The sequence below is a fragment of the Zalophus californianus genome, chromosome 13 (genome assembly GCF_009762305.2).
Source record: "Zalophus californianus isolate mZalCal1 chromosome 13, mZalCal1.pri.v2, whole genome shotgun sequence".
In the NCBI taxonomy this organism is placed as follows: domain Eukaryota; kingdom Metazoa; phylum Chordata; class Mammalia; order Carnivora; family Otariidae; genus Zalophus; species Zalophus californianus.
This window is the reverse complement of record NC_045607.1, coordinates 60,740,391-60,757,472: the sequence shown is the minus strand read 5'-3', so window position 1 is coordinate 60,757,472 and position 17,082 is coordinate 60,740,391. Positions and strand designations below refer to the sequence as shown.

At 36.5% G+C, this 17,082-nt stretch overlaps 1 protein-coding gene across 39 annotated transcripts in view; it reads right to left on the bottom strand.

Moving 5' to 3' along the window:
* Window positions 1–2,457: 2,457 nt before the first annotated feature.
* Window positions 2,458–17,082, bottom strand: part of PTPRD (protein tyrosine phosphatase receptor type D) — a 540,170-nt gene continuing 525,545 nt past the window's right edge. For all 39 annotated transcript variants that reach the window (XM_027615436.2, XM_027615438.2, XM_027615450.2 and 36 more), the window contains 6 exons: window positions 16,513–16,691; window positions 15,585–15,711; window positions 14,265–14,390; window positions 11,165–11,319; window positions 7,849–7,984; window positions 2,458–6,186 (listed from right to left, as the gene is read on the bottom strand). In XM_027615436.2, coding sequence (XP_027471237.1) covers window positions 6,118–6,186; window positions 7,849–7,984; window positions 11,165–11,319; window positions 14,265–14,390; window positions 15,585–15,711; window positions 16,513–16,691 — 792 coding nt within the window. In that variant the 3' untranslated portion in view covers window positions 2,458–6,117. The remainder of the gene's footprint in view (window positions 6,187–7,848; window positions 7,985–11,164; window positions 11,320–14,264; window positions 14,391–15,584; window positions 15,712–16,512; window positions 16,692–17,082) is intronic.

The window sequence follows — 17,082 nt, the reverse complement described above, 5'->3', positions numbered from 1 at the left end:
TCATAAATGAATATTGTACTTTGTCTAATGCTTTTTTCTCCATCTCTGAGATAATGATATGTATTTCATCCTTTCTCTTAAGGTAATGTATCACAGTGATTAATTTGCAAATATTGAAGCATCCTTGCATCTGTGGAATAAATCCCATTCAATATGGTGCATGAATTCAGTTTGCCAGTATCTTGTTGAGGATTTTTGCATCAATGTTCATCGGAGATATTGGCCTATAGTTTTGTTGTTATCATTGTTATTGTTGTTGTTTGTAGTGTACTTGCCTGGTTTTGGCATCAGGATAATGCTGGCCTCATAGAATCTTGGAAGCTTTCCTTATTCTTTTATCTTTTGGAATAGTTTGAGGAGAGTAGGTATTGTCTTTAAATGTTTGGTAGAATTTACCTGTGAAGCCATCTGGTCCTGGACTTTTGTTAGGATTTTTGTTTGTTTATTATTATTACTGATTCAATTTCATTGCTAGTAATTGTTCTGTTCAGATTTTTTATTTCTTCCTGATTCAGTTTTGGTAGCCTATATGCTTTTTAGGAATTTATTCATTTCTTCTAGTTTGTCCAATTTATCATACAATTTTTCATAATATTCTCTTATAATCCTCTGTATGTGGTGTTGTTATTTCTCCTCCCTCATTTCTGATTTTATTTGAGTCCTCTCTCTTTTTTTATTGATGAGTCTGGCTAAATGTTTATCAATTTTGTTTATTTTTTTGAAGAACAAGCTCCTGGTTCCATTGATCTGTTTCTCTCTCTCTCTTTCTGTCTTTATTTCTGCTCCTATCTTTATTTCCTTCCTTCCACTGCCTTTGGGCTTTGTTTGTTCTTCTTTTTCTAGGTCCTTTGGGTATAAGTTTAGGTTGTTTGAGATTTTTCTTACTTCTTGAGGTAGGCCTGTATTGCTATAAACTTCCCTCTTAGAACCGCTTTTGCTGCATCCCAAAGATTTTGGATCATTGTGTTTTCATTTTCATTTGTCTCCATGTATTTTTTTAGTAAGTTATTATTAACTAGCAATATCTACATGTGTGTTTATGTGTAAAATTAGCCATTTTGTCATCTTTGGCAAATCAGACATCTGATTAAAATAAGGCATTACAGTGATTAAAATTACAAACATGATTTGCCTTGAACTTTTTGTCCTGTTTTCTGGTTAAGGATTGTGTGCTTACACAAACAAATAATAGGGTGATCATATCTGCAAATTAAAGGTCAATTAGGTGGAGGAAAAATGAGGGAGAAAAAAATAGTCTAGTTGTCTATTCAAGGGTTTCCAAAATAATGTATGGATAATAAATTATTTCATTCCTTATTTCCATGACAACAAGTAGTTTTAATACTACCAAACATACCTGTGCTTTGCCTTACCTTAACTCAACAGGTTGACTTGCAGTCAGTTATTGTTCCCATCATATTCATTTGTATTTGGCAAGGTGGCAGCCACCTTAAACCCTCCTTGTTTTGACAACCCTCCTATGATTTCCTATCCATAACTGTGATCCTAGAATGATCACTTAACCCAAGTCGTATCACTAAGAGTCAAAAACCCTCCATTCCATTCAAAAACTTCTATTTGTGCTGTTGGGAAAGTAAACTCTTCTACGTGTTTTCCTTGTGGTGAAGCTTCCAGGGACCACAAAGGTTGCTTAAAACTGACACTAAGAAAGTCGAATCAGGCTGGGAGATATCACCTGAGCCCCAAACATCACTGTACTTAATAATTAGGAATGTATTCCTACTTTTCAAGTATGAGCCCACTCCTAATCTTTTAGTATGTGAGCCAATAAACACTTTCCTTTCATTGTAAGCCAAATTGAATCAGACTTCCTTCCCTCACAATTCAAAGTCCTAACTTCATAAATCCTTTACTTTCCTTCATAGCACTTTTCCGAGTACAATTTTATTATTTCTTTAATTCCAGTCTCTCTCCCTAGACTGTAGTCTCCTTGTGAGCAACAGCATCTCATGTACCAATAGCTGCATTCCCAAAGCCTAGAGCAGTTCTGACTCTTAATATCGACTAACTGAATAAACAACTCAAGCCAAGTATTTTCTTAGTTTCCAAAAAGCTTAAGAGTTAACATTATGGAGCTATTTTTATGTGCATGAGAGATAGCTGTTTTTCAATACTTATAGGCTGAAATCCACTCAAATTTACAAAGTATATGTAATCATTTTCTATAGAGTTAGAAATTGCCCATGAACTCTAGTTCGAATGATACCAAGGCCTCCTTTTTCCTGTGTGAATTGGGCAAACTAGTTTTCTAAATCTTACTTTGCTTACCAGTGAAAAGTGCTCACCTCAAGGCAGGCAATCATAAATGTCAGCCTCTTGGTAAGTTTAATTACTATTAGTACAAAGGAACTAACCAGATAACCAGAGAGAAAAGGGAACATATATAGTCAGTTCAAAACCAAACTGCTTGAGTGGACAAAAGCAAAGGCCAGGGCTGCATAACACTGACATTTTTATTAGAATTCATTTGTAACAAATGGAACTTGTGTCAGCAAAGAACTGATTTTCATACAGACTTCTTTCGCCACCAATGTAACGAAGTAAGAAAATAAAAAGCACGCCTTTCATTCTGTAAAACATTTACGCGTACTACTAATTAGAGGTAATTGTATTTTTTTAACAAGCCATTTTACAAGTTATTTTTTTAAAGTTTTCAGTCTATGCATCCAAAACGAGAGCAAAGAACACAACTGTTATTATCTTTGTAAAGACACTCCAAGCTTGAATGGCAAAGCCACATAGCAGATGGATAGAATGGATCTGTAGCCTTCTGATCTCTGCTGGAGTATCAGGGCACCCATAAACCCAAAGGAAACCAAAACCCAAAAAGAAAAAAATAAAAGGGAATTAAAAATAAAAAGGAGGGACTAAAACAAAGCAAACCCAAAAATAAACAGGAAAGAAAAAAATCTCTGTTACTGAAGAATTTTTTCTCTTCCTGTGTCTATGTTGTGTTATTTACATACACACAAATGAATTTCTGAAGCAGTTTCTTACAGATGGGTTCAAGTAATAACATTATTGGGTGTAGAATCAATAGGGCAGTGCATAGTACAAAGGTATAGAAAGTGCAAAGTTCCCTAGAGGCCCTTCCCTCCCCTGGCTGTCCTTGCCGTTGTCTAACCATGCAAATCATTTTTAAAAAAGAGCTAAAATAAAGTTCTGTACAAATCACTTTTTATATATTTTGATTTTTTTTTACCATTGTAACTAATTACAAAATTATACATAACTACACGTACATAGGTAAATAATAGCACCGTACTGGTTATGATGATGAAAATAATTAGAAACTTGAAAGTTTATGGTAATGGTAGATAAAGATGTTTACCTGGGAAAATCAAACTAGAATGGTTGTACAGAAAATCACAGAGTAGAATGCACATCAATGACAGGAAGGGAGTTAGTTCTCGGAACAGCGCCTAAACAATAAGCTCTCTGAATAGTCTCTGCCTCGTTTGTATGGTATGCATCCCATTAATTTTCTTCTTGTGATTATTCTCCTCTTTCCCTTTGCCAAATGGGCAGTTTTTATTTCAGGGAGAGAAACTGCTCATTGGTCAGTCATTCTGGTGTGTAATATACACCATCAGATTCTACATGTCTAACGTGGCATGTCTGCAAGTCTGTCTGACCCCCTTTGTTTCACTAAATGAAAATCACAGCACTCAGTAATCTGGCACTTGGATAAATCTCCAAAAGATACAAACTAAAAGATAATAACAACAGATCCACATAATGCACATTCTTCTCTGGTTCTGATGTAGGTTAGAGAGTCTCATTCTGAGGTAGCCTTCTAGATACTTTTTTTTTAAACATTATTTCTTTTTTCTTTTTTTTCTTACTTTTTTTTTTTTTTACAAAAGTGCTCAAATATGATGCTTGCAAGTGTTTGGTCTCTTGGATTTCATTCTGCTAGTGATGGTAAAATGTGGAAAACAAAATCGTTTTATGCTGAACATCAAAGAAGCTAAAATTAAACCAAAATGTTATATCTATACCAAAACTCTTTAAGAGTTCCTTGGATATTTTGAGGGTTCTTTAAAATCATATAAGATATGGCAAACTCATGCCGTTTTCCATGGCTTCCTATAGCAATTATGTTGGAAAATTTGGGATTATGTTGGAAAATAGATAATTGTTTAATTTCCCCTTTTAGAAAAATCCTAATGGATTAGTAAATATAGTCCAAGGTTGACAATGATATTTGTCACTACAACAAGTTTGGTGCAGTTACTGAATGTTCCAGAACAGATTTGGCAGGGATTCTAAATAAAACAAGTAGCTTTTCTTGATGTCGGCAACCATGAAAGGAAGGGCCCTGATTATCCAAGTGCTTTGGGCTGGTACAATCACTAACATCCCCGACTTAGTTGAAAACTAGGAATGCATATTATTCAAAGAGTTTTTGTACATGTGGTAAACAGATAATGCTTTAATTGGAAGAGTAACATATAAGAACAACTAATGAAAATATGAACCAAAAGCTAAAAAGAAATGCTATTAAAATAGGCATCAATTATAAGGCACTCTAAATGCATAACTAAAACCAAAAGAAAACAAAGTACAGCACTTCCCAGTTGTGCTGTATGCCACAAAATGTTTCTGACTGAACAGAGTAACATGAGTTTGGCTTTGCCCCTGTTACATATCATAAATGCAAATTTCATAGCACATACTATAGACAATATACGATTGAATACATTGTTTTCTTAAACAACTTGATAGCTGATATATTACAACATTCTCCCCTCCTAAAGGGATATGCACTGACCTTTCCCACATGCACACCTCTTAGATATTTAGTAATTTTTTTTATTGCACTAGAGTGTTAGAAATATTGAACTTTGTTGGAAGCCTGGCTAACAAAAGGATATTTGTGAATATGAGTAGGTGGGCGGGAGGAGACTGGATAGGAAATTAGGGGGTGAGGCCTGACAATCACTGATGTGCATTCCTCATTTCCCTTAAAATTAAAATTTTATGATATTAAGAAATACCCATATGTCATAAAATTAATAATAAATTGTAAAAGATGTTTATAATAGGTTCTCTACCTAAAAACAACAAAAAAACAACTAAAACCCCAAAACTAATTCATGGAAGAACTGAATGATAGCTATATCTATCTTTTTGTGTGGACACACTGTCTATATATACATAGACACCCCTGTAAAATATGGATATATATGTATATATGTTAGCAGCAACTTTATACTTTGCGCCTCCCTGTTGATTCCAAAAACAAAACAAAACAAAACAAAAAAGTTCTCTTTGACTATTTGAAGAGAATGGGTACTTTCTCACCAACCAAAACTGAACAGAAGTGTGAAAGTAATATCTGACAAGACGGATACTGTAGATTAAGAATATTGCACAAAAATGTGCAAATTTTCAAATTATTTGATATTTCTACAGCAAGATATTACAGATAACAGTTCTACAGCTTAAAAAAACCTACAATTTGGAAATAAAAAATGAAGAGTTATGTAACTTTTTTAAAATTCACTTTATCGAATGATACATTTGTTAAAAAAAAGTTTACACAGTTAAAAATGAAGCACAGGTCAGCAGTATCTTTACAATACTAAAAAACTAAATCAAAGACTTTCTTTTTAAACATTTCCCCCCAAACCCCCCCCTTAAAATGTTATTATGAGCAGTATGGTGGGAAGGGGTGATGTCGCAGCAGAGTCCATTTGTCACAAGAAGCCACGCCAGCAAACATCTTGCACTGAACTGCAGGACTCTGGCAATTTTTCCTCACACTTAACAAGCAATCCTGAACAAGATGGTGGTTCTTTGCTGTGATTCCTTCTTCCCTTTATTTTGAATCCTTGAGGTATCTGTAAAAATCCTTCAGATGCCTCACCAGTCAGGATTCTCTTTATTATTTTTTCAGGTTAGATTATTAAACTGTGAATTCTTGGTCCACCCAGAAGAGTTTGTTTTTATTTTGTTTTGTGTGTAATAGTCCCACTAAGTGGTAGTTAGCTAGAAGTTAAGAAGGACTTCTCAAGTGCCCTGTATGGCTCAGAAGAGACTCCGTGGATACTGAAGGGCCTGCAGTAAGAACCCAAAGTGGGTTAGGGGTTTCTACGTTGCATAGTGATCAAAGCTGCCCAAGTACTCCAGTGCGGCTCGGTAGCAGAACTGGTACTGGTCCTGCAGGAGACCAAGCATGGGAAGAAAGAGGAGAAGGGGCCATGAGTCCATTTTAATAGAAAGATGAAAATCAATATTCAAAAACAGATGTTACATCTGGATGGGGGCAAAATCACTACTCTCATCAATTAAGTCAATCCAATACCAATCCGTTTCAGTGAGCAAAGAATGATCAGCCATGCGGGGTGTTTGTTAACTTCACCAATCGATTTGACTAAAATCGTCTCCTAATTCCAAAGTAGTAACAGCTAGAGTGAACACTATCTTCCAGGCAAGTGTGAGTTGTTCTCCAAGTAGTACCAAACAATTACCACCACTGAACATGGGAATGTATCACTGTTGTCTTTTACAACTATCTATTTGTGATAACTTATTCTCAGTTTGCATATTAAGGAGAGACTGATCCAGACACACGCTGTTTTGAGGAAAGCCTGGATTCATTTATCTTCTGGGCTCTTGCCAAAAGAATTTGAATAAAAAGGATCTTATCAGATAGTAGACCTTACTACGTGCAATCAGAATTACCTACCACCATTTCTGATGTTGTTATTCAACTAAGTGTGAGGAACAGTAGGTACACAAAGCCACTTAAAAAGGGTTCTGGACTTTCAAGTTTTTCATCCTCTGGAAATGGCATCCCGAGACTGGATGTCTATATAAAAAAATAGCCATGTCGTTTGGCCTAATTCAGTGTGATTGCTAGTTATCTGTTATAGAAAGGCCCACATTAAAAAAATAACTTGAAACATGTCCTTTTTCAGATAGGGAAGAACACTGTCATATTGGAATAAGTTGGGGCATTGTTGGAGAGAGAGAAAAAAATAGAGTTTTTGCCGCAAAAGAAACTTATCTTTAGTAGCCAATGGGGCTGAAAGTAGATAGTTTCTATTTTGCTTAAATGTGCATTTTTTACAATAAAAATGGTAATGCAAAATAAATGGAGTTTGCTTTCCTATGTTGTCACAGTAAGCTGCTTGGCTAAGTGTTAAGGGTTTTTAAATGTCCAATTTCTCTCTTCCACCCCCAACACCCATTAAGTTTGTCAGGCCAACATCACGCTTTGAGTATTGCAAGCCAAATACTTGTGCTATTTTGAAATCACAGTTTGGAAGATATCGTGGGCAATGAATTTAGGAATACATATAGAATATATTTAGTGGCCTTTTGAGGAACAAAAACACTCACTCATCTTATCCTTAGAAATGAACAGTCAATAGGCCAGACTGTCTAAATCACAAAAGATGAGAATTTCATGATCAGTTATTGGAGTAAAAAATGGGGTATTAATCTCTCTAGGACTTATCCAGGATCCAAATATTTAAAATGACCATAGGAGAACAGAGAAGTAAAATGGGCTGAGGGTCTGTTATGTATCAGGCAATGTGCTTTATAAAGTGGTCAAATAGCGATAATTTATCATGGTTCAACCTAATATATAATCTAACATAACTTCCAAAGCAACTGTAAGACTTTGAAATTGTCACTCCCATATACAGAGGGGAAAAAAGGAGTTTCAAAATATTGAACAATTTGATGGTTTTCCTACAGTATTTTCCTGTATTTTGCTCTGGTGTTGAGAGTCTCTGGGCTCTAAGAGGTTCTGGTTAGTAAAATCTATATTTGGCTCTTGAGACATGATAAATTCATAGAGATTTTTCTCACCTCTGTCTGTACCATGGCTGGTCGTTGTGTTCTTAACATTTTGACAGTCTGGAAGATATCTACAACTCCTTCATATCTCATTCTTTCCAAAACAATGCTTAACGTTATGAAGACTCCAGTTCTTCCAACGCCCGCACTGCCATAATAACAAAGACAGCATTACAGGATGTGACACTCAGAGTCTTGACCACATTCGCTTGGAAGTAAACATATATGCACCCGCTTCCATATTACACCAGGTTCTTCAACAGCAATGTTCAGGAAAATGTGGTATTGGGCTCACGAAATGACTACTCTTGGGATAATGTGTCATGGTAAAATGTGAGCATGAATGTGGAATAATTAAGATTAAGTCCAATACAGTAGAATGCCTTTTCAACTGGGATTCTACTCCATTTTGGAAAGATGTAGGAAACATAAATATTGCAAAATAAATAGATTCAGAGAAGGATAAATAAAGTATAGGTTAATACTCTTCATGGAGATCCTGCAATTGTAGACCTTGCCTTCTAAGTATTTTTAAAGTATGGAATACCAGATAAGGTGAGATAAACTCGACCTCTTCAAGTTTTCTAGTGTATTATTTACTTCTTGTGGTCACAATCTATGCAGGATGATTCATCACTTAGAAAGGGTATAGACTATTCAGATTGAGACGTCAGTTTTGATATGAGAAAACAGATTCTGTGACAGGTTTTTTGATATGGGATCCTTATTCAGTAATTAGAAGGGTCGGTGAATATTTTATATTTACAAACTGTGTAAATGTATATACATTTGTTCTCTCTCCTGAAACTGAAAACTTTTAACAGATTCTCAAAAGGGTCTCTAACCTTTAAAAAAAAATGCATGAGCCTCACTGAGCTTATCTACTACTTTTAGATGTTCAGCAGCTAAAACACCAGGATTCTTTCTACCACATTAGCAAGGTTTTGAGTTTGTTTTCTTTATTGTTTTAAGATAATTCCAGAATGTTCACTGCAGCAAGAGGAGAAAATTAATTCATAGCTTTTGTGGTCTTAAAAAGTAGGAAAGCATCTGGAGGTTTAGGTAATGAGGAGAAGAGTGAATAATCTGAAGAATCCCTACATTTTTGGATCCTAATTAAATGACATGTGTAACGCTTGGGTACAGGCTGTAGAAAATGGATGGATTCATTTACTTAGGGAAATAGCTGACAGGCATATATAAATAGTGTGTCCCTTTACAAATTGGGTTTTCTAAAGAGCCCAAACAGAATTGTTAAGTGAGGCTTTAAAATCCATGGGCAGTCTTTACAAAGTGCCTGAGGATGTCCAGGGGCAGTGAAGGTTCTCTGTTAAGATGGAGTAGATGACCTTGAAGGTCCCTTTCAACCTTAAAAGTCTCTCTTACTCCTGAGAAGCTGTGATTTATGATATTTTTTCTTTTCTTTTTTTTTTCTGAATGGCCCAGGTATTCCCAACTCTATATTTAACCTTGATTTGATTGTTCAAATGTATTGAAATACAGGGTTTCTGGCTTTCTACTAGGTGTTTTCAAGAAAATAACAGACACTGGCCTTATCACTTCTGAATTTGTTGACTTTACGATGCTAGTTTAATAAGTTATAAATAAAGTTAATATTTTAAGGATATACCCAGATAAGAGAAACTATCTAGAAGTCATGTGTATATATGTGTGTGCATGAGATAATAGGACACAGTTAAAATCCATATACTAAAGGAGTATTTAAATCATTCTGTGACAGCAAAAGCAATGGGAAGTAACACACATTTATAAACTTATGGGGAAATGTCTAAAGTTAAATGTATATATTAAATATATTCTTTTTTATAGCTTATGCTAGAAAAGTTTGAATTAGCATTTGGGCAAATTATGTCGAAAGTGAAGGGGAATATCCAGGTAATTTCAGTCCAGTCTATACCATCTACTTTGTCTGAATATTTGAGTCCATATGTTGTTCCCTACATGATCTTTGGTTGTCTAGAGTAACCAAACTCAACACAAAGCAAATGTGAATAAAGAAGGTCTGCTACTCACAGAATATATCATCCCTGGGGAACATGATGCACTCAAAAGGATCTTAGAGAGATTCTAAGATTCTGTTATAGAGCTACATGATGACAGATGTGAGGCTAGAATTCAGCTACCTTAAAGCCGGAGTTGAATATTTCTCCTATTTTGAGAGCTTGTCTCCCCTTTCACTAAGAATCGTAGTTTGGAATCTTTCTGTCTTTCTCTTTTTCTTTTTCTTTCCTCCCTTCTTTCCTTCCTTTTTTCTTTTTTTTTTTTTGAAGCAAAGTAAAATTTTAAACTCTCAAGATTTTGACCACAAAGAGATTAGAAACTGAGACTTCAAATTGCTAGAATCTGAAAATATATTAGTGTAAATAAAATTATTTACAAAAGGAATAAAAAATTCCTTTTGCTGGAAGGTTTCTGCATAACAACTTCCCAAAGCACTAGATTTATGGTGAGTGTCCTTTCTGAATCTTTTATTTGCTATTTCTATTAACTTCAATGACTTGAATTATAAAATGCTGTGGAAACTATTGAAAATAATTAACTTGAAGGTGCTTCATTTTCTGATATAGCAACAATTTTCAGGTAAATTGCAATTTTAACCGAGGTACCATTCTAATCATTTACTGACTGGCAAGAATTAGTATTGTCATTAAGGCTGGATAACTATTTATGGTTTTCCTAAAAAGACAACCACAGGAGGTAGATACAGAAAGACAGTTATCATTGTAATGCCATGGAAGTAAAACAAGTAAGAGATGATTAACTGAACAAATTTTCCCTAGCAGATGTACCAACAATTCCTGTTAAGGTAAACTAGGAAAGAGGGATGCCTGGCTTTCTCAGTCAGTTAAGCGTTTGCGTTCGGCTCAGGTCATGATCCCAGGGTCCTGAGATCGAGTCCCATATCTGGCTCCCTGCTCAGGGAGGAGTCTGCTTCTCCCTCTCCATCCACCTCTCCCCCTGCTCATGCTTTCTCTCTCTCTCTCTCTCTTGCTCTTGCTCAAATAAATAAATAAAATCTTAAAAAAAAAAAAGGTAAACTAGGCAAGGAAAAACAGTTTTGTCTTTGTTACAAGAGGTAAAATTTGGGGATAAAAATTTTACCTCTGGTTATTTTCATTTTATGGAAAGAAAGAGAAATGAGTCCTTGCTTAAGATTTTACAATATATTTCTGAGAATAAAATATTAATTATGCAGATTCACTCCAATAAGCCTGTACTGACAATGAATAGACAACAATGCACATTTTCAAAGTTATTAGGACATTAATCACAAATGGAAACTCATCATTCTTGATTCTTCACTCACCTGCAATGGACTGAAATGGGCCCGTCTTGGCCAAACTGCTCTTTTGTTTTATGGACTTGGCCAATGAAGTCAATAAATCCTTCTCCAGACTTTGGCACTCCTTGCTCTGGCCAGTCGGTGAACTGGAACTGCCTCACTGTTCGGGACTGACCGTCCTTTAGAGAGAAAGCCACATACCCAGCCACAAAGAAGGATGCCAGGAGGATTCAGCCAGTGCACAGACCACAGCAGCAAGAATGATTTTTTTTTTCCAGAAAGAAAAAAGGCGGGGCGTAAGAAGAAATTAGAAACATGTTTAACTAGAAACTCAGTTCATGTATGTCTTATCTGTTATTAACACTGTCTACAGTCACATATATTTAAATTGCAAATTTATTCTGGAATGCCCAAGTAAAAACCTGGGTTCTTATAAAGAGCCATCTAGTTCCCATATTAGTAAATGCTTCCGAGAACCAAAATTTGCCTTCAAAACCAAAGTGGAACATATATACTCTATTTCAAAAATTTCAGAAGCCAATAATTTAATATTGAAAAGAGCATCCAGGCATGTCATCCAGACCAGAGATTTTGCTATTGTCGTGATAACTTCACATCCACCGTGCTGGCTTATTTCTAGCACTGTCAAGTGAAAAATAGTGACGCTGAGAGGATCTGACACAAACTGGGTAGCTGTTAACCCAGATGCCCTACATGTCTCAGGGGCATACAATTTCTAGCCATGGCAGCCTCCACAGCATGTGCTATGCAACTATGCTGTTGAGTAGGAAGTGAGGTGTCCCTCAAGGAGAGGAAAGAGATTATTAGCAAATAAACACCCTATTCTGAAAAGGACTCTTCTGGCTGACCACAGGAATTAAGGGACTCATGGTGGGGCTTAACAGACAGACCAAACAGTGGAAAGAAAACAAGCTGGATAGAGGAGGAGTCTTTTCTAAAGTGATTGGGCAAAACTGCTCTGACTCATGAAGTATAAATGGTTTGAGAAGGAGCTACTAATGTGCTTCTGACTCCTTCTAGAACAGTGTTTTCAGAAGCACAACAAAAGCAGAAGGGACCCTCTGTTTACAGAAATAGGAGTAACAATTATGCCCACCCACCAACTTTCTTTTTTTAATCCACTGAGAGGGAAAGAATCCAAATTCCAAGCTTAGAGAGACTGATCCTATTTGAAGAGGCCCTGCTCCTAGTTAAGGCTTCAACTTGTTCCTCCTTTCCATTTTTGTAACACCTCTTTCCCCTTTAAAGGCCTTTTGGATATGGGTGTGTATGTTCCCAAGATTCTGGTCAAGTAGACGAGACACAATCTTTTTCATTCAGTCATATTGAGAGGAAGGGATGGTTTAGCTCAACTAGTCTTGTTTCCACAGGAACAGGGCATATTCCTGACTGTCATCTTTTGATAAAGCAGGGAGATCACATTAACTTTGTGAGAACACTCAGGAATATGAAAATAACTGCTTGACCCCATTACTAACACGGATGGTTACCACGGAAGCATGATTTACTTCCCTTCGTTTCTGGAGAAGGCTTGGGAAGCACAGGAAGGAAGCCAAAGGCAGATATGTCCTCCTCTACATATGTCAGGGATTTCACTTCTGACCGCAGTTGCTTTTAGCAGCAAGAAGAGGTCATGTGCACAAACCCTTACTATTTGGAGGAGAGACCAGCTGACTCCATTTAAAGGTTACCTGTTTAACAAAACTGCATTCCAAGCGCCAGCTTGCTTTCTAAACTGAAAGTTAAGATTAGAAACACACTAGGAACACAAACAGCATATGCTATGGCAGCTAAGAAAATTATAAAATCTCAGGGAGCCTTTTTTAATAAAAAGAATGTGAACAAGTTCTTCAATATTTCTTTTGCTTTTTGCGATCAGATTTAATTTGGGCAAGTGAGGAGTAGTAAAGAAGGTGTCTCTGCTATTTGCAGAGACTGGCCCCTAGTCTTTATCATCAGAAATCATTGGTGAGTTTCCCTGGAATGTACTTAAGATTTTTCACTCACATATATATCTTCAAATTCTGAAAGGGCACTTTTTTTTTTTTTTAAACAATGGGATGTGTCACCAAGGCATGCTTACTTGGGCAACTCAAAAATGAGCCCGATAGACTTAACTGCTACCTTGAGTACGGTCACCTTCAGAGTAGTTAAGATTTCAGACTTTCTGGGATTAACAGGTCTGTCACCTGGGCCAACCAGCCTGCTAACCAATTTCTCCTTCACTTTAGGTCAACAGCCAGGGCACAGCTTTGGGGATTAGCAGACAATCTCTAAACATGAGTATTGGTCGGAAAAGCTCCTTCCCAGAAAAAACAATGGATCAAGTAAATAGCTCTATCCTGGAGTTTTATTCAACCCACCTACTGTGACAGTTCCAAAAACAAAGCAGGGCTTTGGACTGACCCCATTCTCTCCTAAGATGTGTTTGTAGTCATGGTTTGAAAGTGGCCAAAGGCAAGGATATTAAAGTTTATGCATAGAACATCTTACATCAGGGCTGAACCTTGGACTCAGCAATCTAGATAAGAAATGCGGAATGAAAATTAGCCAACAAGGGTCATGGGTGCACAGCTCTCATGGACAGACACATTAGCACACTGAGGAATAAACCATGCCAGGAATCAAATTATAATGTGCAAAGCTTGTCAGAGTCTTCTAAAGAATGCCATTTGCTCTGCAGTTTTAAAATCATACCAAATTAACCTCCAAGCCCACATGACCTAAAGGGCTTTGCAAAACAACAACATATTTACAGCCTCAAGTAATGAAGAAGTCAAAAAGCTCCAAAGAGAATGAGCTGAGAAAGTGAATGTAAGCACAGCCAACCAATCAGTAAATGCTTCCCAGGACACACACTTACCAAGTATATCCCAAGTTGGGCTGCCAGATGTTATGTTTGAATGGAAGCCAACCCTGGGTTTGTGAGAACACTTGCCAGACAGAGGAAAAGTTACTCTTATTTTAAAAAACAAAACAGTCCTCCAAGATCAGTTATTCTTTTCACTTTGGGAATATTGTCACTCGGCAAATGTTTCTCCCAGAGATGCATTTTAGACTGCTTTTCAGCTAATGTTTAAGAACATAAGATTGGTCAACTTACCCTAGCATCTGTGACCTTGAATTCTCTTAGGATATATTGTGGCATGTTGTACTCAGCCATTGGATCTACAACAAAGTACTGGTATCTTGCAGATCGTTCTGCTGGCCAGTATTGGTGACATTTCTCCTAAAACGAGAGAAGATTAATGGCAAACTATACAAAGTACAAATTAAATTTTATCTAGCATCTATCAATCTATATATTTAATTTCTTTCTCTCATTAATAAAAGTTCAAAATTCAAGGCCATTCCAATTGCATGTGATCCGTTTTCTTTTGGAAACCATAAGTTCCTTGAGAATAGGAAAATCAAATGGTTTAATATTTGCTCATGATATCAAGCACACTACTGGCATACAGTAGCTTATTAATAGACAACAATTGAATTGAATATTTTGAAAGGGTAAGTGTCTTCATACCTACAAGTTCTCCAAATAATAACATCGGTCCTTGGATGTAATGCTGGCCCTGTTAACCACGCATTGAACCACCAGAATAGACTTGCATCACTGTGTTATGGAATGGACAGAACCATCAAGTGTGAATGCAGAAAGAAAATTCTATATTGATATGGTCCAGTCTCCCTTGTCAGCTGAGGAAACTGGAGCCCAAGCAGTTTTAATGATTTGGCTAAATCTTGCAGAGAGTCAACTATGAATAGTCAGGATAGTCAAGTTACTTTCCTAGTTTGGCATTTTTTGCTCTCTACATTTATACAAGGAAGAGAGAAAGAAAATATCTTCAGCAAACATAGCAAAATGCTTACATCTATCGAATCTAAGTGGTAGGTCCTTAGGTATCTCTAATACTATTTTATGTATTTTTCAGAATAATCATTTTCAAAAAGTAGATCTAAGATGACCAGATTATATATATCCTTGGAAAAACTATGTAACTTTCTAACACCCTATTCAATATGGGGTGGAGGAAGGTCAGGTAAGAATTTGCCTCACACATAAAAGAAAGTCAAGTTTCTTCACACAGAGAAATGATGGCACATTTGCTCATGAAACTCCAGCTTGTCCAGCATGAAAGGAAAAAAGACTATGCCAAGAGTCGGGACCTAAGTCAAACAGGGACATCTACTTCTTTGCTCCTATGATCATGCTGCACTGGAAACAAAATACTAGATCTTTTTTCAAAGCACACAAATTAAAGAACTTGATGTGGCTTTGCAAGCTAAAAACCAACACAAGAGTAATGAATGGCCCATAATGTGTCTGGTAAACTCCACATCTCCAAGAAATGATGCTGGCCCTTGGGTTATTAAAATGAAATCGTCATTTCTTCATGGAGTGAATGTCTTATAAAAAAACACTCACTCTGCCCATCTCACGCAGCTTGGTGAGCATCACGACAATGGTGGAATTGTGTTCCCAGAGCATTCGCCAGAAGTCTTCAGTGGTCTCTGCCAAGGGCCCCTGGGTAGCAATGTAGGCTTTCTGTTGTCTGAATTACAGAGAATAAAAGTAGCATGTTAAAGTAATCAGAGAACATGCAAAGGTTCACATTTGATACGTAAACATCAAACCCACTAATGAAAACTGAAAACATAACATCAGGGCAATTGCAGTAAATCTCCATTAAGACTGTGTAATCAAATGAGAATATTTAATACATTTGGGGTCTTTGCAAAAGAAATTGTTTTGTTAATATTATGATGTATGTCTTTATCATTATTATTTAAATTTTAGTGCAACACTAATAACTCAGTTCCATGTATCATACAAATCACTTAAACAGTGGTGTCTTCATTTTGTAGATAGGACTCTTACACAATCTATGAAATTTATGAAATATGGTGTAAAACAGCTTCCTCATTAACTCCTTCCACAACCAAATGACTTCTGAGGAAGAATGCAGAAGGCCAGATTAAAGATTCCATGACTGCTTCTTCTTACTCCTACCAAAAATAATAAAAAACAAATACTGGGCGCCTGGGTGGCTCAGTTGGTTAAGCAACTGCCTTCGGCTCAGGTCATGATCCTGGAGTCCCTGGATCGAGTCCCACATCAGGCTTCCTGCTCGGCAGGGAGTCTGCTTCTCCCTCTGACCCTCCCCCCTCTCATGTGCTCTCTTTCTGTCTCAAATAAATAAATAAAATCTTAAAAAAAAAAATACCAAAGGACTGAATGCTGACCTATGCAGAAAGAAGATGCTTTGAATTGAGATGAAATTCATTCTGGCTGTGAAACTAGGGCACATGTAAATATCAAGGCTTTGGACTGTCATGGGAGTAAGAGTATATACCTGTATCCATCAATAAAACTGGCATTGATGTAATCAGATCCTTCTACTCCTCGGATAGGCTGCAGGCATACCCTTGTGGATTCATATGGCATAATATTAACAAGGCGATTTTTGAATTTATTACATGGAAGATTGGCACTGATGAATCTTGAGGTGTGAGCTTTAGAGCTGGCTAGACGCTGTTGAATAGAAAAAAAGAAAAAAATCTGACAAAGATAATTTTAGCCTACAGTTAGATGCAATGTACTCAAGATTTCCTCTTTAGATATAAAGCTTGTGTTTACTTCAAAGCAAAGGACTCTTCAAATTGCACTGCTTTTCACTTCTACCTAATGATTCCATATAGTGTACTGAATTTTTAAATATGTTTTGAGAGTATGATCTCTCAATTTAAATTAGGGTACAAAAGAGCTCGAGGTATTGTTAGGAAGCAAAGAACAGAAAAGGGAAAGAGGAAGAAAGTGTTTTATAGTCAGACACCTGAGAAGGTCAAGTGAATCTTGTTAACTTCAGAATTTGAAAGGTTAAGAAAGTGAGGGCACTACTCAAAGACAATCCCAGAATGACTTG